Below are 22,506 nucleotides of genomic sequence, written 5' to 3'. Positions count from 1 at the left end.
GATGTCTTTGCTTTTCTTGTGCGGCTGCGGAATGCTCCCTTTCCCCTCACCTTCGGAATTCCCCCCCGCCTGCTGACCGACATAACACAGCGCTAGATATGTCTCACGAGTGACAGCCCATGGCAAGAAGCGACGCTCCTACTCAGTTCTCAACCTCCACCATCTCAACCTCCTCCAAGCACAACGAGTCTGCCAAACTCACGGTTTGCGACGTGAACCTCAATCATGACTGGCTCCCTGATAACATCCTCCCCTCACTTCAGGGCGCCACAATCTGCATGTCTCCGGCTGGCATAGGAAACAGGCACGACAGGCAATGCTGGCATTTTGGCTCCAGACATGTCGACGATGTGTCTCAGTCATTCTACCGCATTGGGAGGGTTTTTTCAGTACGGTTTCACATTCCACCTTGTATTCGAGGTCGAACGGAAATGCCTCGGTGCGCCGGCATACCCTTCGTGCTCATGCAGATCCGCAGTGAACATCCGCTTGACTGGACGCCACTCAAGTCTCCATCATGAAGTGAGGGGATCTTGGAAATCTCGAGGTGAGGGGGTATTTTGTATCTCTTGGCCAAGCGGTCAGCAGATATGGGTGCCATTTGATTGAGTGTTGAGATTGGTATATGAGTACCATAGCAGAGCCTCTTGGTGTGGGCCATGGAGTCACGAACCTCACTTCTCATCTGCTTCCCCTGATCTATCACCCTTTTACTCTAAGGCAGCGGGTGAATCATGGCTACCAACTTTACTCAGAAATTCCAGGCTGGAGAGTCTTATGGAGATGCGCGCCAAGACTCGGCTAACTTCTTCAATGACCCGGCGAAGATTGCAGCCGATATCCTGAAGGACTATGTCTCCGTACGCGGTCAAACCTCCCCGGCGGAGCTTGTCGGCCTCATCAAAGAGCTCCTCTCGAAGGGTGAGCCTCTTGATGACAAGAAAGGGTAGGAACGACCACCAATGAGCTTGATATGGCCCAATTCTAACGTCAAGCAGAACAACCGAGATCCTCATTGGCATTCTTACATCTCTGCCTGCCACGTCCAAGGCCAGGACAATGCTCACCAACAAGCTCATTGACACATTATGGGGAAATCTTCAGCATCCCCCACTGAGTTATGTCGGTGGTGACATCAAGTACGACGCTCTCAATGAAGAAGGCGTAGTCCTCGACAGCAACGGACAGCCACAGACAAAGGAGCCTCAAGCAACAGACTCGATCGAGTTCACTGCTCCTGGCACCAAGATCCGTCTTCGCGAACAAGTACCGCAGGCGCCTGACGGCTTGCACCACTACCGCTCTCCCGATGGCAGTTTCAATAACATCCTCGAGCCAAACTTGGGCAAGGCTGGAACGCCTTACGCCAAGTCGGTCAGGACGTCCAAGAGACTTCATGGCGTCAAGCCTGACCCGGGTCTCCTGTTTGACCTGTTGATGGCTCGTGACGAGGGGTCTTTCAAGGAGAACCCGGCCGGTATCTCTTCGATGCTGTTCTACCACGCCTCTATCATTATTCACGACATCTTCAGAACCAACCGGACCGACATGAACAAGAGCGACACATCATCTTACCTCGACTTGGCACCCTTGTACGGCTCATCTCTCAAGGACCAGCTTGAGATCAGAACGATGAAGGAAGGAAAACTCAAGCCTGACACATTCCACGAGAAGCGTCTCCTTGGGCAGCCCGCGGGAGTCAACGTCATGCTGGTCATGTACTCTCGTTTCCACAACTACGTTGCCGATATCCTGCTCAAGATCAATGAGAACGGGCGCTTCACACTGCAAACCAAACCCAACGCCACCGACATTGAGAAGGCCAAGGCTGTTGCCAAGCAAGACCATGACCTCTTCAACGTGGCACGTCTCATTGTGGGTGGTCTCTACATCAACATCTCGTTGCACGACTACTTGAGAGCCATCACCAACACGCACCACTCCAAGAGCGACTGGACCCTCGACCCGCGCGTTGAGATTAACAAGCAATTCGACAGCGATGGCGTGCCCCGCGGCGTTGGCAACCAAGTCAGTGTCGAGTTCAACCTGCTGTATCGCTTCCACTCCTGCATCTCCAAGAAAGATGAGAAGTGGATCGACGGGTTCTTTGGCAAGATCTTCAAGGGCAAGCAGCCTGCGGACCTCCAAAACATCAGCATCGAGGAGCTTGGCAAGGCCTTCGTTGATTACGAGCAGTCAATCCCCAAGGACCCAAGTGTCCGCACCTTTGACGACCTGAAGAGGCAAGAAGACGGCACCTTCAAGGACGAGGATCTGGCTCGTATCCTCAAGGAGGCCATGAATGACCCGGCTGGATGCTTCGGTGCTCGTATGGTGCCCAAGGCCCTCAAGATCATCGAGGTTCTGGGCATCAACCAGGCGCGCAGGTGGCAGGTCGCGTCGCTGAACGAGTTCCGAGAGTTCTTTGGCTTGAAGAAGTATGACAAGTTCACCGACATCAACTCCAACCCCGATATTGCCAGCCTCCTTGAGAAGCTCTACACCGACCCTGATATGGTTGAGCTTTACCCTGGTAAGCTCATTCTGACAGAAGTTCATCCTTGAGACATATCTAACGCATCACAGGGCTCATGATTGAGGACATCAAGCCGGTACGCAACACTGGCAGCGGTATCTGCCCGACATACTCTGTCGGCCGAGCTGTCCTCTCTGACGCCGTGACTCTTGTCCGCTCAGACCGCTTCAACACCATTGACTACACCGTTAGCAACCTGACAGCATGGGGTTTCAACGAGGTCCAGCAGGACTACAAGACCCTCGGTGGATCGATGCTGTACAAGCTCATCCAACGAGGACTGCCCAACTGGTTCCCCTACAACTCGGTAGCCGTCATGCAGCCCATGTACACCAAGAAGATGAACGAGACCATTGCAAGGGAGATTGGCACCTTCCACCTCTACACCTTGGAAGACCCAACACCTCCACGCAAGGCCATCATCACCCAATCAAGCGGGGCCATCAAGTATGTCTTGAGCAACCCTAAGCAATTCGTCTTGCCGTGGCTCCGGCCTCTCGAGGCCATGTTCACGAATTCCAAGCGGGACATCAGCTGGTTCATGCTCGCGGGTGACGAGCAGAAGAACTACCAACACCGCATCAACATCAAGAAGGCGCTCAGCAAGATTCCGACTCTGCACAACGCGATCCACGAGTTCATCGACCGCGTGGGCGCAGAGCTCGTCAAGAAGGAGACGTTCAAGATGAAGGAGGGCCTGCACCAGATGGACATCATCCGCGATGTTGCCATCCCCTTGAACGCTCAGCTTCTTGCTGACCTCTTCTACTTTGATCTGCGCACTGACGAGAACCCTGGTGGTACCCTTGGCCATGCTGAGCTCTACAACCATTTGCTCAATGTCCGTATCTGGGGAGTCAATGACAACGACCCAGCTCAGTCATGGAACCGTCGCCGCCGCGCGATTGAGAGCGTTAACGCTATTATCGAGTCGACGGCTGGCCCCGTCAAGGAGGTCCATGCCGGTCGTGGCCTCGGCTTTGGAATCGCCAACGCCATCTCCAGCGCGGTCGGTCGCAGGGCCAACTTCAAGAAAGATTCGCTGCGGTCGTGCGGCTACAAGTTTGTCGAGGAGCTCTTGGCGCAAGGAAACTCGGTCGATCAAGTCGTCGACAACATGTGGCTGACTGCTTTCGGCGGTATCGGTGTTCCTGTTACAACGGTAAGCTTTGCCCCTCTTTGGCCACGGCGAAGATATCATGGACTAACCTTTGCTCCAGTTCTACGAAGTGTTGTCGTTCTTCTTGCGCCAAGAGAATGCCTCCATCTGGGCAGAGGTACAGAACCTAGCACAGAACAAGGACGACGCAGGACTCCACGCCTACGTCCGCGAGGCACAGCGTCTCACCAGTGGGCAGCGTAACGTGCGTGTTGCGACGGCACCGGCCGAGATCGACGGCAAGCCAGTCCAGCCGGGCACTGCAGTCGTGATGCTTCTTGTGAGTCTACTCTCTCCGCCCGTTATCTGATCATGTGCTGACAATTATCTTCTTTTCTAGGGCGGCGCTGGACGAAACCCAGGGGAGATCGCCAACCCCGACAAGTTCGACGCGAACCGCAAGGCCGAGGAGGTTTCTGCCTTCAGCTACGGCCAACACGAGTGCTTGGCCAAGGACATTGCCACGACTTTCGTGGTGGGACTCGTCAAGCTCGCGGCTGATCTCAAGCAGCTGCGCCCGGCACCGGGCCAGATGGGCATCGTCAAGACCATCCAGGTCGGCAGCGAAAAGGCGTACCTGAACGACAGTTGGTCGTACCTTGGCTTTGATGCCAGCAGTAAGTGCACTCTTGAAGTCGCATGTAATCGTTTGTTTCTCAAAGAGCAATGCTAACAATCCGGACAGCCTGGAAGGTTCACTTTGATGGCCATGGAAAGGGCACATACAAGGGCGATGCTGCTGCACCAAACAACCAGATTGACTTGGGACAGTACTACTACCTTCTCAAGCAGCGCAAGGAGAACTTGCTCAGTGGCCTCGGTGGACCGGCCAGCATCCGTGCTCAATGAGCGAGGATTGCTCCATTGTCTTCAAACGTTGAGAAGGTCAGGTCAGATTGACAAAGGCATCGCCATGGGTTGACGATTGAGTATTACTCGCGGCGAAGACATGTAAGGGCATATTCTGAGCAAGAATAAAACAAAGTTTCCCACAGGCTTTACTTGGTGATTGTGTAAATCCACCAATTGATTGGGTCCCCCAAACTTCCGGAAGCCGAGCAGAAATGATGCTTTTCCCTAGCTGTTGGCGTCAGCCGGTGCGCATCAGAGTTTCGGGTAATCGTAGTTAGCGGACTTACCTTAACTCAAAACACTGCACCTGGAGCTCGGTCTTTGACGATTGTCAGCAATTGAGTTTAACAATCTCACAGCTTGTCAATCGAACCGTTTGTCGTAAGGATGAGCCAAGGACTAGTTTTCGAGATGCGACTCTGAGGCTGAAAGGGTGCAGGAAATGCTAGCCGTCATCCGAATGAGGCAAGGAAAAGGCGAGAACCCTCAAGACGGGAGTTCAGGGGAAAGTAGCGGAGATCGCCCTTGGCCGCTTGGCCAACGCCCAGTCTCCGTGAATCGTGGGGATTTCCTCCGGGAGACAACCATGCAAGCTCCCCATTCCGAGTACCGAGAACTGTGTACATTATCACTGCGTACCCATGCCTCGCGAATAGAGAAACACTACTGATGAGACTGGGTCGCAAACGGAGTAGGCATTCTCGTATTGCCCCCTCGTTGACTGGTTCTGTCGTTTCGGACGACTCCTGATGTGCTGCCAGTTCGTCCTGTGTCATCATCGCCCATCCACTTTGGCACTTTGTCAGCTCGAATCAATTTCGCTTGACACCGAACATGGAGTAGGGGCTTTGTGTGTTGTGTGCGTGGTGGTTCCAGTGGAGACAAAGGGGGCAACATTTCGCCGTACTGATAGTCTGATAGGCACAGATGGCGCCTATTTCTGTTAGTCTCCGCGGCAAGTTGATTAAACTCGCGCGTCACTTTAATTGCCGTTGGGTTACTGTTGGCCTCTTACACGGCAACACGGCCCCCAACATGGCCAGCGCGTGCCTGTTTCCGAGGAGTATCATCCGTAGAGGAATGCAAAGTTTTTGCATCACACAGCAGTAAATCTGCTGCGTCACGTCCGTTGATGGCCAGCCAAGAAAGTCAAAATAAGCGTATAGCGTACCAAAACAGATACTTAAACGCCGCTTCTATAGGGTAGACACGAGACAGCTTCAATTTAGACGACCATCGATTAGTAACCCGCACCGACTTTGACTGAACCATTCCAGAGACCCAGTGTCATGTCATCTCATAGTAATTGGTCTCCGTCTCGTAAGGTGCATACGGATACTGTATTGTGGAGGCAATCTGGACTACTCCGTCGAAGCCGTCCACAGGGAATCCCTGATCTAAAAACAAAAGGGCCCAGAGTTGTTACACCAGGCGCCGGCAACGTCCTCCGGGTCCATCAACCGTACATGTAGATCTCGCCAAAAAGGGAAATACACACTCGACTCCTGGCCCACGGGTTTAGTGATCTCTCAAAGAGGAGCGAAAGCGAGCCAACATGTCCTACTGTAGTCTGTAATACTCCGTATGCCTGTAACCCTGCGTGTCCCGCGTCTGTCCAGCCCATTCGTAGTATCAAACCCACTAAAAAGCTGTATCGTTGAAACATTGCTGGATCCAGAGGCGAGAAAACCCATTTCGAGATTATATGAACCGTTATGGCAACTGTTAGTTTGGATGATTCCACCAATAAGGCAGCGTGGGTACATCATCACTGAAGCTTGTATATAAAGAAAGATGATTAGCCTCTCTCGGCATTCGATCAGCCGTTCGCAGCCCATTTCAATTCACAAACAGTCATTCTTTTCACTTCACCAACTACCAACATTCACTTTTAACTTTCATCCACTATCACCGCCAATATGCCTTCCACCACCCAGATGCTCTCCGCCCTGGCCGTCACGGCCGTCGCCGGCGTCCAGGCCGCCATGGGCCCGGCCTTCAGCACCGGTCCCGTCGCCTCCGACTCCTTCATCCGCGAAGCCACCTCCACCCTCGTCCTCCCCGCCGCCCCTTCCAACAACAAAGGCAGCGCCTCCCTCTGGGTTGGCATGGGCACCTCCAACGGCGACCTGATCCAGTCCATCGCCGACAACTCCAACTACGACAACACCGGCACCGACAAGTGGTCCATCTTCGCCTACACCCTTCTCAGCACCGGTGCCAACTCCCAGATGCCTGTTCAGACCGAGGGCACCGACGCCTCTGAGGGTGACAAGATCACCATGCACTGTAAGCTGCTCTCTTGAGGTTGATGAGGTTGTGGCTTGTTGCTAACGGAAAATCAACCTACAGACAAGTTCGATGATGCCTCCCAGAACTACACCCAGACCGTCTCCATCAACGACAAGGTCGTCGCCACCCTGTCCACCAAGGACGGTGAGGCCCAGGGCTGGGGCAGCGCCGTTGAGTGCGCCGCCGAGGACTGCGGCACCGTCGGTGCTCACTGTAAGTTCACATCCGCCATAATTTCCATTTCTCCCAAACACCGAATCAGTGTGCTGACAATGACCTCCAACAGCCTGGATCAACACCAAGATCATCCTCGACAAGGCCGACGCCAACTACATCAACACCATGGGCAAGGGCAACGGCGTCACCGGCGACATGTCCACCAGCGACGGCGGCAAGACCTGGACCGTCACCACCATTGATATCCCCGAGTTTACCTTTGGACAGTAAATGTGCTAGGCCACTTCAAGAGCTGAGCTCGTTTGCCTCCGGAAGGGAAAGGTTTTTTCTTGTACTTTATACCGTGTCTTCACACACGCATCGCTGTACATATATAGTACCCTGCTAGCCAAGATACCAAGTTGCGACTGTAAAATAACAAAAGCTTCAATGATCAACCATGCAACTTGCCCATCTCTGACACCATCGAATCACTCATCTCGCAAAAGCCTTTGCAATGCGTGAATACATGTTGTCACCCAGTCATTGCCCATATATGTACAGAGAGCCTGCAATGATGATTCTTTGAAGTCCTCAAATGCGATTCTTGCTCTCAGTTTGTACTTCTAGTCTCCTGATTCGTTGCCACCATTTGTGCTTCGCTACTGTCGAAACCCCATCGTGAATCTGCGTGATCCCCAGATGTTTCTGCCAGTGCAGGTCATAGGTCCAGCTCATTCTCCTCCACGATGCTTAATCCTCCATTCGAACATGCTACATTCCTTCGGCCTTCATGATGTGTTCGAGTAGCAGAGCAATGAATGGTTTTGCGGCTTTCTCACGTGAGAGACGAATTCCCCATTTGAAGAGGCCTTCGAAGACCTCTCAATGACTCCCAAGAAATATCAATGTTCTTGACCTTGGCATTGAAGAGACCATCGAAGTCGTCTTCGGAATCATCCGTCTGATGATGATGCACGCGAGATTAGCCAAGAGAGATCTCATCAGTACGAGGATTGATGTAGATACAATCCACGCCCGGGACCGCGAAAGCCGCGGCGTTTCTTCGACGTAAAGGTCCAGCCGCGTTCTGCGCAAGAGGCGATCACAGGTGAAATTGCGCCGGTTGATCTTTCTGCAAGCGGGAAGAACGTCAGCTTTTACTGTTATTTGAAGAGAGAGGGCCTTCGGCGAGAAGTTGGCATACCTGAATCATGCTGCCCTTCTTCGAGCACCTCTGTTTGAACAAGAGGAACTATCCTTGAGCCAAGGCCAGCCTGTCTTTGGAGATCATTTGGAGTAGGCTGTGGAGCGGATAGTGATGATAATGCTTGGAGCAAAAGATGGATCCACAGCAACACATGTGAGGGGTTTCCCACCACATCATGTGCATGCTGTCCTTGAATTAGGCTAGTGCCTGCATTCCGGGCTGAAGTTTTGAACATGTTTCGAGATTCTTCGTCTCAGTGATTGAAATCGCCTGGCAGAGGCAGACTGTGGTCATCGAGCACATGGGCGAGGCGATGAAGGCAAAAACAATAAATATTCGTAGAAAGTGCGACAGTCTTAAGTCGTTTTGAGCAAAATATCCTGACCCAGTTGTCCTTGAACTAGGTAGGCCGAGCCGCGCGAGTGTGGGCATTGCCGGTCGAGGTGGCTCCAGAGGCCGGTCGGAAAGGGCGTTGAGCCATTCGACAAGGCCTCGGGCCCTGTTCTTCTCTGGCCCCAAAAAGAAGCGATGTCGCTTTTCCTGAAGACCCTCGAACTGCGTCTTCATGATGATCTCGAGCTTTCTCTTGATGACGTATCTGGGCCGAAATATCTTGAGGGGATTCGCACCGAACCCCCTCAAGCCATCGTATAAATAGGGCCACGTCCCTCCGGACCATAACCATCTCCATGGTAGCAATGGTGCTCGCTGACCCCGTGGGCAGTGGCGGGCCCATAGGTAAGAGGAGAAGTAGTGCTGGTATCTCCTTCTTCAAAGGAAGAAAGATTGCCGTAGTCTTCATACTCTCCGTTTTCTGGGAGAGCTGTCGGGCCAAACCCCTAGTTGAACGATGCTAATTCTGGCCTTCAAAGGCAAGGGGAGGGAGTTCACCATATCAGAACAGTGACTTTCCATGATAGGAGTGGTAAAAAGGAGCAACACCGACACCCCCAGTACAACCTCGGTATTGGAGGCCTCGGATCATTCTGTCCTTGACCCCTTATCGGCTGCAGACCAATCGTGACGTGGTGAGTGTGGACGAATCTGGGCAGGCAGAAATAACCTCCCAGACAGCCACATTGCGGAAAATCGTGTAGTTGGCTGGGTTGGTAGTGGAACACCTACAAAAAGTCAGTCTGATACCATCTCGGGTGACACAAGCAGGACATACACACCAAATCGTTTTGCAGTTCCGCGCATGCTGCTGCTCTTTGCTAAGCAGACTGTCACCCAGTCGACGAGTCTTCACAACAGCTGGTAGCTACAAGTGACGACCTGAGGGCTTCGGATGGTGATGGCGACACCAGACTTGATGAAATTTGTCGAAAATATGCCACAGCGCCAGCGCTGAATGAAGCTATTGTTGGCTGTCGGTGCCTCTGGTAGACAGGCAATGAATGTTTGGAGCCAGCTCCAAGTTATGAAGCAAGTATTCAAGCAAGCAACTCGGGGTTGTTGAGCTCTGCCGTCCAACATCAAGACTTGCGATGGAGTTAGAAATTGCTCAGACGAGGATGATAAAGGACGGACGATGAGATACTTACGGCTGACTTGGTGTTCTCGAGGTGAACAAGTGTTCGAACAATGAAAGTGAAGAAAAGAAACTGTTTCACAAAGAGTGTTGAGTGGTGTGAAGGGGAGGTGCCAATTTCTTCCGTCTGACGACAAGACTTGCGATGGCAATCAGTAATTTCTCAGACGAAGGAAGGGACGAGGGGATAACCACATACAATTCTCTTGGTGCCGGACTCAAAGCGTTCAAGAAGACATTGAAGCGTTCATGAAGACACCTCGGAATGAGTGGAAGGAGACATGAGACGCTGCTGAAGGTCCCGAGTCCTTCCGTCCAAAGAGTAACCTTGCGATGGCGTTAGCGACTGCTCGGACGAATGGAGAGAACGCAGATGAAGACTTACCAGTCTGCTTCGTGTTGAATTGGACGGAGGATTCGAACAAGGAATGGAAATAGTGAAAGAACTCCCCCGATGGTGGCTCCAGAAGCTGTTCGGGGTAGTGAGAGGGGAACCACTTTGAGCTCAAGGTCAAGGACCTGAGTCGGGGTGAAGAGGAAAGAAGAAAGGAAGGATGGGTGAAGTCGGGGAGAAAGGCTGGTCTTTTATATTGGGGAGGAGGGAGGGCCGGAAGATCTCAAAGGGTCGTTCAACCGCCCTCACGTGATGAACGACCGTCTGGAAGACCCGACGGAAGGAGCAGAACGGACGAAGTGAGGGAAGGGAAGGGACGGCTATGAAGCGCGATGAAATTTCGTCCAAGGAAGGGGGTGAGGTGGTGCACAAGAGGAAGGAGGGCCTCATGAAGGAGTAGGAAGGGGCGGCTGAGCTTCCCATCGGCATATCTACGGAGCTTGTGATTGTACTTTAGGAAAGAACAAAGTACACCTAGCACTATAGAACGATTGTTTCATTTGAGAAATAATCATGGGAAGCTATGAGGATGATGATTATCTGTCGAGTTTTACCTCAACACCAATACCCAGGCATAGATGCTATGTGGCTTACTCATTCATAGATGAGGGCATCCACATGCATGCTTCCTCTAGAGACATGAGAGCTACATTGCCTCAATCCAGAACGGCACCATGGTCAACGATATGGGGCAAATGGATCCATGAAGGCGACGTTATGAAGAATCTTCTCCCTATAACTTGAGCACTTATCATTTATGTTAGCAGCTTGTAAGCAGCATGCAACAATAAGAGCTATATGTATTGAGGTTAATGTGACTTTTCTCCATTCAAATCACTCCAGAGAATTGGAGACCATCTTGCATTTCAACACGATTCCCAAGCTTCCATTTAATCTGTCTGCTTATGACGAAGCTGAGGTCTCATGTTGTGGCTTCGTGACTGACGCTTAAATGAGAGACGATGATTGGTCAATGGGGGAATGACATCGATGACGTAGCTCACTGGTCAACAACCTCCGAGCCCCAAACTCGCTCCCTTCCCTTTGTCCATTTGCTCCAAAACACCATCGCTGTCCTCAAGATTCTCCTCTAGATGCTACCTCGACCACGACAGCTCAACATCGGCCTTCGACTCACCCACCGAGCTCCCATCATCTCCACGACTCCCATCCTCCGGCCCCTCAACCACAGTCATCAACTCCCGCAACAAACACCCCTCCACACCACAACAATGAGCTGGATGGACTCCTGGTCCCGGCCGGGCAAATCCCAAGCCACGCCGGCACCCTTCTACCTCCTCCCCAACGGCGACCAAACGCCCTACTGCCGCACCTGCGGCCGCGTCATCTCCAGCCGCAAGACCGCAGCCACAAACACATCCTCCAAGTCAAACTTCAACAAGGACAAAGCCTCCGAGACCCAAAAACCCCCCGTCGAGGCGAAATACTGCTCCTCCCGCTGCCGCGCAAAGAAACCAAGCCGTCTAGACAAGGAAATCGAACAAGTATTCGTCCGCTTCCTCCAAGGCGAGGAAGAAATCCAAACCGACGCAAGAACAAAACATAAGAAAACAAAGGGCGACACCCGAATCCTCGTCCCCTGCGACGTCGTAGAAGAAACCTTCTTCGGCGAGCGCAAAGGCCCCGACCAAATCTATGGCCGGGGCAAAAACCGCGCCTCGCGCGTCATCACTACCAAATCCTCCTCCTCTGACAACGAGGACGAGGGCATCTCCCTCCGCGAACGCCGCTCCTACGACGAAGACGCAGGCGAGGACATAATCGACGAGATGCTAGGCGTAGACCGCACCAAATCCACAGAGCTGGATCCTAGCGTGCAGGCGAGCCTCTCTGTGCGCAGCGGGACGAGGATGAGGCCTCCGCAGACGCAGAGCCAGGTGAATGGGAGCGTGGGCGGGGAGAAGGGGCGGGCGGAGAGGGTTGAAGAGACGGAGGAGATGAGGGAGAAGAGGGCTGAGGGGCAGAGGAAGGCTCACGAGAGGGAGATGGTGAGGTGTGCTGCCAGGAGGGGGGTTGTGTTTGGGTTTCTGGTTGGGGATGGCGAGGAGAGGAAGAAGTGTGAGGCTGTCAGACAGGGCAAGGTTGTTGAGCCTAGCTTTGCAAAGGGGGATTGGTCTATTCGGTGGCGGGAGGATTGATTATCGGCGTTGAGAGGCATTAGATCCATCACACATTGCATAAGGTAGACGAAAAAGATGAATGAACATGAATTCTACGCTGTATTAATTTTGTTTTCCGGTCGTAAACATACACATATACAAGCTCAAACGCTCCGGCATTGTCTGCTTTTTTTACTCTAACAAGTCTCTTCTCAAGTCTTTCAAGTCTTTACAAATCTTGTGACTCTGAGCTCTCGGGCTCTACGCTTTCTACAGGAAGCTGGTGGCCACGGTGATAGCGGTGGTGTACACCATGCCGACAAGGCCAAGGGCCATGAGGGCGTAATCGCAAATTTTTTGGTTTCTCGTCTCGGCGATGCCCTTGAGATGCAGGTAAGGCGGGTAAATGTAGACGAGAGGCACGCACGCAAATGATCCAATGAGGGCGACAAAGCGGTCGAGGTTGGCGGAGCCGGCAATGGAGATGGCGATGCAGAGGGCGACGAGGGAGGTGCGGAAGGCGTTCTTCTTCCACTTTGTCAGGAGATCCTTCTTGCCTGAGCGGTAGCCAAAGATCTTGGTCTCGATGATACGCATGGCGGGGAAGAGCTGGACGGGGTTGCCGACGAGGACAGCGAGGGCGTACATGAACTGCACGGCGTTGACGAGGCGGCTGTCTTGCGGGTAGTTGTCGATGATTTCAATCTTTGTGCGGTCTCCGAACGTCGCGTAGCAGAGGGCGCCGACCGAGGTGAAGACGCAGGTGATGAGGAGCATGACGCCCGCCAACAGGGGCTCAAAGTGCTCCGGCTTCTTCATGCTGGCCTGGATGGGAATGATGAGGCCGATGCCCTCGAACGTGAAGATGGAGGCACCGATAGTGAGGGTGTAGGAGCTCGGGTTGAAGAGCTTGACGGAGGGGTCCATGCCGCGTGTGGCGAGGGCCGAGATATCGTACCACCAGATGTATCCTACGCCGATAATGATGAAGACGTCGGCGAGGAGGGCAGCTGGACCGAGCTTGGAAATGTTGCGAATGAAGGCGAGGGGCACAATGACAATGGCCTGCAGAGCAATGAGGGCGGTTGAGTCGAGGGGATTCGCGCCGCCCGTTACTGCCTTCAAGAAGGAGAACCAGTTGTCGGCCACAAACACGAGACCCGTGCAAACGAAGCCAATCTGGGACAGAGTGATAGACGCCAAGATGAGGGAGCGCATGCGCGGGCCCGAGATCTCCTTGCCCAGGTCACCGTAGCCACCGCCGTAGCGGGTGCGGCACTGCAGGAGCAGGTGGAAGGCCACCATGGAGATTGCGGCCACGACGAGCATGGTCAGAGAGGAAAAGAGGATGCCGCCGTTCTTGAAGGCCTTGGGCAAGAACATAATGCCCGTGCCAATGAAGGCCTTGAGGGTTGTGAAGAAGGTCTTTGTGGTGCTGGCATCGCCGGCCTTCTTGGCGAAGCGCGAGGACCGCCGTCTTCCCAGCAGCGGACGGGTCTCGGTAGGTGCGCCGCGGGGTCTGTCTTGGGCCTCCTCTTCATCCTCGTCGTCCGAGAGAATGGCCTCCTCGTCTGAATCGGCAAGATCTTCACCGGCGAAGGAGCCGTAGAAGTCGAGGAACTCTACAAAGTTGCGGGTAATGGGGAGTGTGGCGGCAGTGTAGTTGTGTTTTTGCATGACGAATTGGCGACGGAAGCCCTGGGGCAGAAGCATCTCGGCGGCGGGCAGGTCGGATTCGTGGCCGGACTCGGTGCGGCGCGGGTGGGAGAAAGTCTGGGCGCGCTTCAAGGTTTGTTCCCTAGCCGAAATCTTGAAGAGGTCGCGATGCATGTCTCCGCCGGGGAGAAGGAGGGAGGATGCCTCCTCGACGTTGTCGCCGTCGTCATTTTCGGTGGCGGGGAGGTTCGGGGCGGAATTGGAGTTTATGTGAGCGAGGTCACCGTTGGAGAGGTTTCGTGTGCCGTCGAAGCTTGTGCCGTATCCCGAGGGGAGGTGATTCGCGATTACGGCACTGCGCAGGCGGTCCTCTGTGGACGAGGGTGTGTCGGACATGGCGGTGGATGTTTTTGGGGGATGCTGACCAGAGGTGGTGTCTATGATGATGTCGTGGTGATGCTATTGAGTGGTGGAAGGATTTGGGGTAAACAACCACGACGGATGCTGGGGACTAAGAGAAATTGGAGGCCAAGTCTATGCTTGTGAGCATCCCCGGGCCATGCAAAGATGCAATTGAAACGATGAAGAAAGATGCAGAAGAGGTGAAGAGAGAGAGAGAGAGAGCCGAACTCTGAGGAAGGGTTGCCTCGGTTCAAGTTTGGATGTTTGGGCTCGCGGACTACGAGGATGCGGTCGCAGCTCTAGTCATGGGATCGTGGGGAATTGGGAATTGGAGAGGATGGGAAGAAAGTATGAAAAGCTTCAACGTTTGTTTTTCAAGGTCGGTCAATGTTTGGTGTGGACACTTGACTTGGTGAAGCTCGAGCCGCTTGCGGACCCCACTGCGGATTTATGCATGGGTAGCCGAGTACACAGCTGAAAAAAGAAATAGAGGAATACTTGTGGTGGATGGGATGACTGGGCAGAAAGGGTCCGAGATTGGTGGTGAGAAGAAGTTGTGTAAAGTCGACGTCTATCGCGGGGGTGGGGGAAGAGACAAAGTGGAAAAGAAAAAGAACCAACGAGAGAAGAGCGGGAACACAGGAAAGACCCGGTTCGAAAGTACTGCAGATGCAGACGAGGAGGAGCTATGCCGCATGGGGTTTACTGCCTCTCTCACTCTCACTCTCACTTTCTCTGCTCTCTCTCACTCTCCACACTCACCCTTGAGACCAAGGATCGTGAGAAGGCGATACGTCAGTCCGCAGGAACAAGCGCGACTTCTGGGGCCGCGAGAACAGCACCAATGGCCACCAGAGGAGCCAGAGGAGGGGCGCCTAGCTTGACCAACTGTTCACCCTGCCACGCACCACACAAACTTGCCTCTCAGTGGAGATGGTAACGGTCAATGCTGGGCCCCCGGACAAGAGGAATTGCCGCCAGCTTATGGCGGTGAGAGAATCACATTGAACTCTGCAAGTCGCGAATGAGTGATGACAGGACTGAAGAAAAGAGTTCGACGCTCCGACTTCCCTCACGGTCCTTGTGGGGTGAGACACCAAGCTCAGACAGGGCCCAGGGGAGAGACACGAGATCACGTTACCCTTCACAGACCTGTCTCGGTCTGCAGTAGATTGCTCGTCATCATGGATCTGTCCCAGACATGTCTTTTACATGACACTTGCTATTCCGGGCGTTGGAAATGCATTCCTCTGAAGTTGTGTGTGTCAATGTCACTCTTGTTCTTCATTATGAGATTCACTCCGTGGCTCACTCTCACTCACTTTCCAGGTTCTCACACCAAATCTTCCAGCGGGGCCGCCAATGACGCCACCCGACGGACCCTTGAAAAAGAGACTAAAAAAATGAGAAAAGTCGAGGCCTGCAGGCTTGCCGGAGCGAAATTCAAAAAAAGATCCCAACCCAACCCAATGCCCGAGCAACGATCGGGTCTTGTCCGATGCTGACCAGCGGCTAGCATCACGTGGTCCATGCCATCCAACAATATGATGACCAAATGGTCGCCTCTCAATGACCCACGTGGATTCGTTTTGATGGATCACGAACTGCCGGGAATAGCCTCACTCACTCACTTATTCACTCAGTCACCTGCCACGGTCCTCCTTTGCTCACTCACTCACCCGCCGACCGATTGCATGAAACATCAAATGGTGTCATTCAGAGCACTTCTTCACTCATCGGCCACTGTCTCATTCCGTCAGTCTCAAGTGAGACTGTGAGATCAAGACCTCATCGCGGTCCCCCTCTGCCGAGACACATGTTTGCTTTTTACCGCTGGAATGCTCATGTTTCGCGGAAAGGGTTTCTCCCCTAAATCTGAGACCTGGACTACCTAGACCCTCAATCGCCCTTTCAAAGCGACACCATCATAAGATGGCCGACGCTCGCTGCTGCACGGCCGCTTGCAGACCTCGTCGCATTCCATCTTCACAACCTCACCATCAATACAGGAAAACACGTGCACATGTGCCTGCGAGCAGCGTCATGAGGGAACAGCCAAGGCCAGCCGAATGCTTATTGCTTCCCTTCTCGTCTGTCTTCTAGAAGTCTAGACCTGGGCCTCGACACTGAAAACAGGGAAATCTTTGTTTTTCACCAACATTCCTCATCCTCGTCAATCTGCATCTCGACCGGACCTTCATGATCCTTTCCTGGTGATGCTCAGCTCAATCATCAACTCGACTGTCATGATCACTCCGCGCAACTACTGGCACTGCGAGTACCCTTCACACCCATTAGCACACTCAATCAGACTCACGGAAGCATCATCGGCACTCACAGTCATTGACCTTGACACAGGTGAACGAACTCGCGCACTAACCCCAAATGTCAGCACTCAGCTCAGTCTCCTCATCACCCCGTGGCAACATACCGCAGTCGGTCCCGTCCAGTTAATCCCGCCGCACTGACCCCACTGAGGTGCCGTCCCGGATCCTCCGGCTGCCGTGGTCGTTGTCGCTGCCGCCGTGGAGGTTCGCAGCGTCGTAGATGCGCGGCTCGTCGTCGCAGGAACCGTCGCAGCAGCTGATGAGCTCACCGGCGTCTAGAGCAGCAGTCAGCAGTCAGCTTGTCTACACCGGAACGCCAATCCTGTCCAGACTTACCACGAAACCGAACCACTTGAGGTCTTCATCCGGAAACACATCAATCGAATGGGCCACGCCCGTACCCAGGAACGTCTTCCAAGTCAAAGATCAACATGTTGTCTCAACCAGTGATTAGAGCATCAAGACTTACCTGCAACTTATCCCCAAACACGTACTTGGTATACGGGCTCCTGGGGAAGTTTGCCACCGACGACTGCGGCGTCGCAGAGTACCCAAACACACCCGTCCACTGCTTGATCGTCTCGTAGTAGTTCTGCACGTTCAACGTTTCGTCCGCCGCGCCGTGATAAATCTGCATCTTGGGCCGCGCCCCCGTGTACCCCGGGTACATGTTGTTCACGACGTTGGCCCACTGCTGCTGCGTCCAGATGGACTGGCCCGTCGAGCATGTCGAGTTCCAAAAGTCGGGAATGTCGTCCGCGGACATGAAGCAGCCGGCCGGAACGCCCGCGTAGGCGATGCCGGCTGCGAAGACGTCGGGATATGTCGCCGCCAGTACGTTCTTCAAGTTTACCAAAGACCACCTATCAGCATACTTGGCAAGGAGAGGACGTGAGATGGTGAGCAAAAGTCAAAACATACCGTCATCATGGCACCAGACGAGATACCAGTCGCATACACCTTGCTCTTATCCGCCCCATACTGCGCAATCACAAAGCTCACCATATTCGCAATGGAGTTACTCGCGCCGCCCCCGCCGTGCGTCAGCGTCATCTTGCTCGCCACGTCCCAGCAGTTGTCGCGCGTGTACGGCGTCTGCGGGTAGATCACGATATACCCGTACGTCTCGGCGTACCGCGCCCACTGGCTGCCCTGGTAGTATGCCTGCGCGCTGCCGCTGCACCAGTGGATGCCCACGACGATGGCGGGCTTGGCGGCGAGATTCTGCGGCACGTAGAGCCACATGCGCGTGCCTGTCGGGTTCGAGCCGTAGTCCGTCACCTCGGTGAAGGTTGCGCGGGGGACGACTTCGGCGCCGAGGGCGATGTTGAGGAGGGTTAGTACCCAGAGGGCCATGCCTAGGATGGACTTCATCTCGGCGATGGGTTGATGGGGCGAGCGGGTGAACCACGAATAATCTCCTTTGAAGGGTCCGTGACGAGGCTTCTTTTGAGGATTTATCTATCTCTTCGCCGAGCCCTGTCCTGCAGGTTTTCTGCAGACATGGCCTGCTTCAATGAGTGCCCCGGATCGTAAGCCTCCGTATCCGTGAGCCAAGTGACATCGCGTCGATCAGGCTTGCACATCCCCCGCCACTTCTCGGCCGCATCCGTACCATTCTTTCCACTTGGAGTGCTTCATCGATGTACAGTCCCAGCTACTAAGCTTCTGTCCCTGTTCCTGCACACCTGCCCTATCCTTACGTTAACCATCCCTCACCTATGGAGAACGTGTGTGTGCTCAAGGCGAGATGTGGCTGCTCTCTGCCCCTCCATCGCGGACAGCGGGCCTCAGTTCCCAAATACAGTCAACTCTATTCGGAGGCATCTGCGGGAAGCCTCCTAGGAAAGACGGCTGTGAATTCCAGCTTGAAATCGGGTTCAAGATGAAGAAGTATCGAGAACGAGCAGCAAAAGTTACCCCCTCCGATGATGGTTGAGCTTCTCGAGCCAACCCCGCCATGCAGTCCTCAGCGCGGAAACTTCTTCCGCCAATCGCTTGGACGGAGATTCCCGTTCTTGGGAGTTTGACTGCTCAGAGGCTCCGCGATCAATTCGGGAAACAATATATCTTGCTTGGCTACGTGGTATTAGTGCTACTCAAAAGAGAAGCTTATTGACGAGAAATTTCTCGGTTTCGCATTGCTGCCCGTCGAGCCGATGTCCCGGATTTCTCGATATCGCACACGCTTTTCGTTCGAAAAAGCTCCTGAGATCATTCTGGGCTATTCCTTATTCCTGATTCCTAGGCGATTAATTGTCTCCACAAGTTTCATGACATGATTGCTTTAGGACGAGGCTTTTGACCGGGTCACCTCAACAAGGCGGTAGCTCCAACAGCCTTGTCGCCTGGCCGTATTGTCTTTCCTTTTACACCAGATATCCGCAGCACGCAAGCCTCAATAAAGTCTCCCTTCGTGCCTCAGACAGCATCCTTGCGACGCCTGATCAGGACCTTTGCCCTAGGATTCGCCAGAGTAGAAAACCCAAAACGCATAGGCTCAACACTACTCTTGTCCACATCATCAGCCAGCTTGAACTCGTACCCGAGCAAGATGTGAGACATGATCAGCTTCGCAGAGCTCGCGCCAAAGAACCGACCTGGGCACGCGTGCGAGCCGAGCCCGAAGCCCATGTGCTCCGGCGACACGCTCGCGAGCTGCGCGTTGTGCTCGTTGTTGCCGCCTTGGCGCATGCGAAGGAAGCGTCGGCCGTCAAAGGTTTCTGGGTTTGGATAGATCTCCTATGTTAGGGAAATTTAGCGATCTGGTCGGCATGAACCACTGAAAAGAGATGGAATGTCTTACTGGATCCCACATGTTCGCGGATGATACGGCAACGCCGGTCGTCTTGGGCAGCACGGTGCCGTCACTCAATTTCACGCCATCTTCCATCACGCGCCTCCCAAGAGCCACTATTTGCAAGTTAGCAATGACACAATGCGTAGTCGATGAAAGTAGCTGACCCGACGCAATGGGCTTGAGACGCAACGTCTCCTTCAGCACACTGTCCAAAAGCCTCAGATTATACAACGTCGAGCTCTTCCACCCACCCCTCGTCTCCCTCACAATCTCCCCCCTCAACGCCTCCGTCACCTCCGGATTCACACATAAATCCAGCAAATTCTGCGACACCATATCTGTACTCGAAGCATTCGCAAGAATCGACAACCCAAGCTGCTGAAACGCCGCATTCTGCGCCGTCCGATCTTGCTGCTTCTTCGCCAGCTTCTCGATCCACGCCAACGCGTTATCAAACACGACCCCACCCTTCTCGGCCTCCTGCTCGCGCCGCTTCTGCAGAATTGGCTCGATAGCCTGCCGCGCGGTGCGGAGCATCTGGCGCAGCTCACGGCAGCAGGGGAGGAACCAGTGGACGAAGCGGCGGATGGGGGCCGGGTAGGAGCGGAGGACTTTGGCGGCGGCCATGGCTTTTTGGGGGTAGTTTATGGTGATAGTGAGCCAGGTTGGGTCCCGGCAGAGTTCGGGGCCGAGGAAGACCAGGGCAGAGACGCGGGCGACGATTTGGGCGATTGTCGGGGCGAGAGTGATTTCGTGCCATTCTGAGATGGTGTTAGAGAGGACATGAGTATCTCAAGTAAGGGTATGACATGATTGGTTAGATGTACCTTCGTTATCCGTAAAGACGTCTTTCAGAGCGTTGGCTGCCTCGTCTGCGAGCGGTTGTGATAATTTGGCTGCGCGGCCTAGATGAGCAAGTTGTGAGACCGGCCGGGTTCCAAAGACTCACCAACATCACTCTGAGTGAGATGAGTTCGGATCATCTCACGGATGAGCTCGCTTCCCGAGCTAAAGTAAGGCTCGAACCCCGGTGTCCCGGCCTGCCAGTAGGCCAGGAGGAACTCGGTCGAGCTCAAGCGGTTATCATTCTTCACATCGTGGCAGAACTCAGGCGCCAGAACCGTGAGGGTGCTGCCCTGGCCGGTGAAGACTCTGAATGGCTTGCCGCCATATTTCTTGGCTCCCTTGGCGAGGAGGGCTCTCCCGCCTGTCAGGTATTCCTCCTTAGTCTTGTTGATGACTGGGTAGATCTCGACATCTTGGAACTTGTGTCGAAGAGGTGCTGCGATGACTGAAGCTAGTACGAGTAAGGCTAGCCAATAGAAGCTGGAGTTGGACGCAGGAAGCGATGAGGATAGCTTTAGGCTTGCAAACTCTGCCCAGCTGGCTGATGTAGTTGATACGTTCGTATCCATGATATGGTGATCGGAACGGGGCCTGACACTATCTCAGAAGTGGCTTGCGGAAAACTATCTCCAGTACAGATGAGGGTTCACGAATTAAGGCTCAGTCTTTGGAGCCGAGATTCAAAAATTCTTTAAATTTGACCTATTCACTACGAGTTTGAATAAAGCTTCTCGTTCAATCCGACTGCTACTCTGACTCCAAGGATGACCTGGCTCAAAGTACCTACTTAACCTGTCGCCCAACATTTTCGCCGCGATTCTCATTGTGAAGAGCACGAGGTGCTAGGGAGTACATAGACTTCTCTCTGGCATGGAAGCGAATGAGTCGATGAAGAAAGCTACTACGGAGCTGTGGCTCGGTCCGAAACCTTCGCACGGATTGTCTTTCGGACCGCTACATTGGCTGCTGAGAGCATCATTCAAATGACACATTTTGTACTCTTTTTAACGTGTGTTAGTGCTTTTGCTGATCGATGAAGGGTGCTTCAAGACGTCAGGTTGAAGGGAGAGACAGCGACTACGACCGCAGCGCTCGATAAATCCACCTGCTTGTGTGGGTGCGCTAATAGAAGGCGGAAACCCGGCATCATGGTTGCCGGCCGGCCCTATGATTAGTACTAACACATCCTTTAGCTCCGCGTCGTCGGGTCCGAGATCTACCTAGTCGGAGGTCATCCCTACGGACATAACACAGCGGATTTGTAGGCGGCATTATTACGGATTATCTCTTGACTACTGTTGTAGTGCACTGGATATCAACGACTACTCTGCTCCAGTCGCGTCTCCATACGGAGCGTTACAGTGGTGCCCGGAGCGGTGATCAAAGCGTCAAATTCTTCTCTCGATCGGATGACTGACAAGCAGGCGGAATCTTCCGCGGTGTAAAGTCTGCGATAGCCCTTGTATCAACGGACCGAAAGAGACAAAGTGCCTCAGTCAGTACTCTATCGCTACGGCTTGGAAGTGATGATCGACGGCTGCGCCGACTTGGCTTCGGTCGGCGGGTCCCCAGATGGAAGAGATTGTTGAAGGGACATGACATGGAGGCCGGGTTTTCCGAGTCAGTCGGACTTTGCGTTCCTCACGGCTCAACTCCCCCCTCTTGGGGGCGCAAAACATCATGCAGCTAAGTCACGCAGCGTGCCGAAACCCCAAATACCCCTCTGCACTAAATCTTCGGGAAGCCAGCACGGGTTATGTCTAAAACCTCATGATCCGTGGTTGAAAGAAATCCAAAAGTGTCCATTTGGGGAATGCCAAGGTGTCATGTGTGCAACGTCGTAGATGGAAAAAAAGATTAGATGACGCCGAGGATAATGCCGCAGGTATAGCCCTCTCACACGTCTCGTTTTGGCAGGCCGCTCTGAGCGTCATTCGTTTTCCGATATTAAGGGGAGTAAAGGCCATCTGGACGCGTATGCAGGTAGGATCCATAAGCAAGAAATCAGCAAAAGGAAACAAATTGATTCCGTAGTAGAGAACTGTCAGTGTCAAGGAGTTTGAGAGGGTCAGATCTACAGGGACTCCCGCAAATGGTTGCAACGAAAGAGGCAACGTTAGATACATACATGGGTGTTGCTTGTCGGGCCGCCGCGCGACTCGAACGATCTGAGGGCCTCTGCCAGCGGATTTTTGCGTGTTTTGTTCAGAGTCCTGACTCTTGAA

At 53.6% G+C, this 22,506-nt stretch overlaps 8 protein-coding genes across 8 annotated transcripts; 3 read left to right on the top strand and 5 right to left on the bottom strand.

The window, feature by feature from the left end:
- Positions 1-734: 734 nt before the first annotated feature.
- On the top strand, positions 735-4,544 carry CCOS01_14948 (linoleate diol synthase; the record flags this gene model as incomplete). The annotated part of the gene is made up of 6 exons (XM_060463090.1): positions 735-946; positions 999-2,533; positions 2,587-3,698; positions 3,757-3,975; positions 4,036-4,312; positions 4,381-4,544. The coding sequence occupies 6 exons, from the start codon at positions 735-737 to the stop codon at positions 4,542-4,544; spliced, it is 3,519 nt and encodes a 1,172-aa protein (XP_060306275.1).
- Positions 4,545-6,466: 1,922 nt separating this feature from the next.
- Positions 6,467-7,286, top strand: CCOS01_14947 (uncharacterized protein; the record flags this gene model as incomplete). The annotated part of the gene is made up of 3 exons (XM_060463089.1): positions 6,467-6,836; positions 6,900-7,052; positions 7,126-7,286. 3 exons carry the CDS (start codon positions 6,467-6,469, stop codon positions 7,284-7,286), a joined length of 684 nt encoding a protein of 227 aa, XP_060306274.1.
- A 1,114-nt stretch (positions 7,287-8,400) lies between these two features.
- On the bottom strand, positions 8,401-8,772 carry CCOS01_14946 (uncharacterized protein; the record flags this gene model as incomplete). The annotated part of the gene is made up of 1 exon (XM_060463088.1): positions 8,401-8,772. The coding sequence occupies one exon, from the start codon at positions 8,770-8,772 to the stop codon at positions 8,401-8,403; it is 372 nt and encodes a 123-aa protein (XP_060306273.1).
- Positions 8,773-9,450: 678 nt separating this feature from the next.
- CCOS01_14945 (uncharacterized protein) lies at positions 9,451-9,681 on the bottom strand (the record flags this gene model as incomplete). The annotated part of the gene is made up of 1 exon (XM_060463087.1): positions 9,451-9,681. One exon carries the CDS (start codon positions 9,679-9,681, stop codon positions 9,451-9,453), a length of 231 nt encoding a protein of 76 aa, XP_060306272.1.
- A 1,681-nt stretch (positions 9,682-11,362) lies between these two features.
- Positions 11,363-12,289, top strand: CCOS01_14944 (uncharacterized protein; the record flags this gene model as incomplete). Its single annotated transcript, XM_060463086.1, has 1 exon — positions 11,363-12,289. One exon carries the CDS (start codon positions 11,363-11,365, stop codon positions 12,287-12,289), a length of 927 nt encoding a protein of 308 aa, XP_060306271.1.
- Positions 12,290-12,520: 231 nt separating this feature from the next.
- On the bottom strand, positions 12,521-14,302 carry CCOS01_14943 (transmembrane amino acid transporter; the record flags this gene model as incomplete). The annotated part of the gene is made up of 1 exon (XM_060463085.1): positions 12,521-14,302. The coding sequence occupies one exon, from the start codon at positions 14,300-14,302 to the stop codon at positions 12,521-12,523; it is 1,782 nt and encodes a 593-aa protein (XP_060306270.1).
- Positions 14,303-16,632: 2,330 nt separating this feature from the next.
- Positions 16,633-18,009, bottom strand: CCOS01_14942 (PHB depolymerase family esterase; the record flags this gene model as incomplete). The annotated part of the gene is made up of 5 exons (XM_060463084.1): positions 16,633-16,683; positions 16,740-16,910; positions 16,972-17,046; positions 17,105-17,476; positions 17,557-18,009. 5 exons carry the CDS (start codon positions 18,007-18,009, stop codon positions 16,633-16,635), a joined length of 1,122 nt encoding a protein of 373 aa, XP_060306269.1.
- Positions 18,010-19,056: 1,047 nt separating this feature from the next.
- CCOS01_14941 (cytochrome P450) lies at positions 19,057-20,850 on the bottom strand (the record flags this gene model as incomplete). The annotated part of the gene is made up of 4 exons (XM_060463083.1): positions 19,057-19,377; positions 19,442-20,196; positions 20,263-20,340; positions 20,385-20,850. 4 exons carry the CDS (start codon positions 20,848-20,850, stop codon positions 19,057-19,059), a joined length of 1,620 nt encoding a protein of 539 aa, XP_060306268.1.
- Positions 20,851-22,506: the final 1,656 nt, after the last annotated feature.

The sequence above is a fragment of the Colletotrichum costaricense genome, assembly GCF_030867565.1.
Source record: "Colletotrichum costaricense strain IMI 309622 chromosome Unknown Scaffold_22.1, whole genome shotgun sequence".
Lineage (NCBI taxonomy): Eukaryota > Fungi > Ascomycota > Sordariomycetes > Glomerellales > Glomerellaceae > Colletotrichum > Colletotrichum costaricense.
Note: the sequence above shows the minus strand (reverse complement) of the source record. Positions and strands in the feature narration are given on the sequence as shown.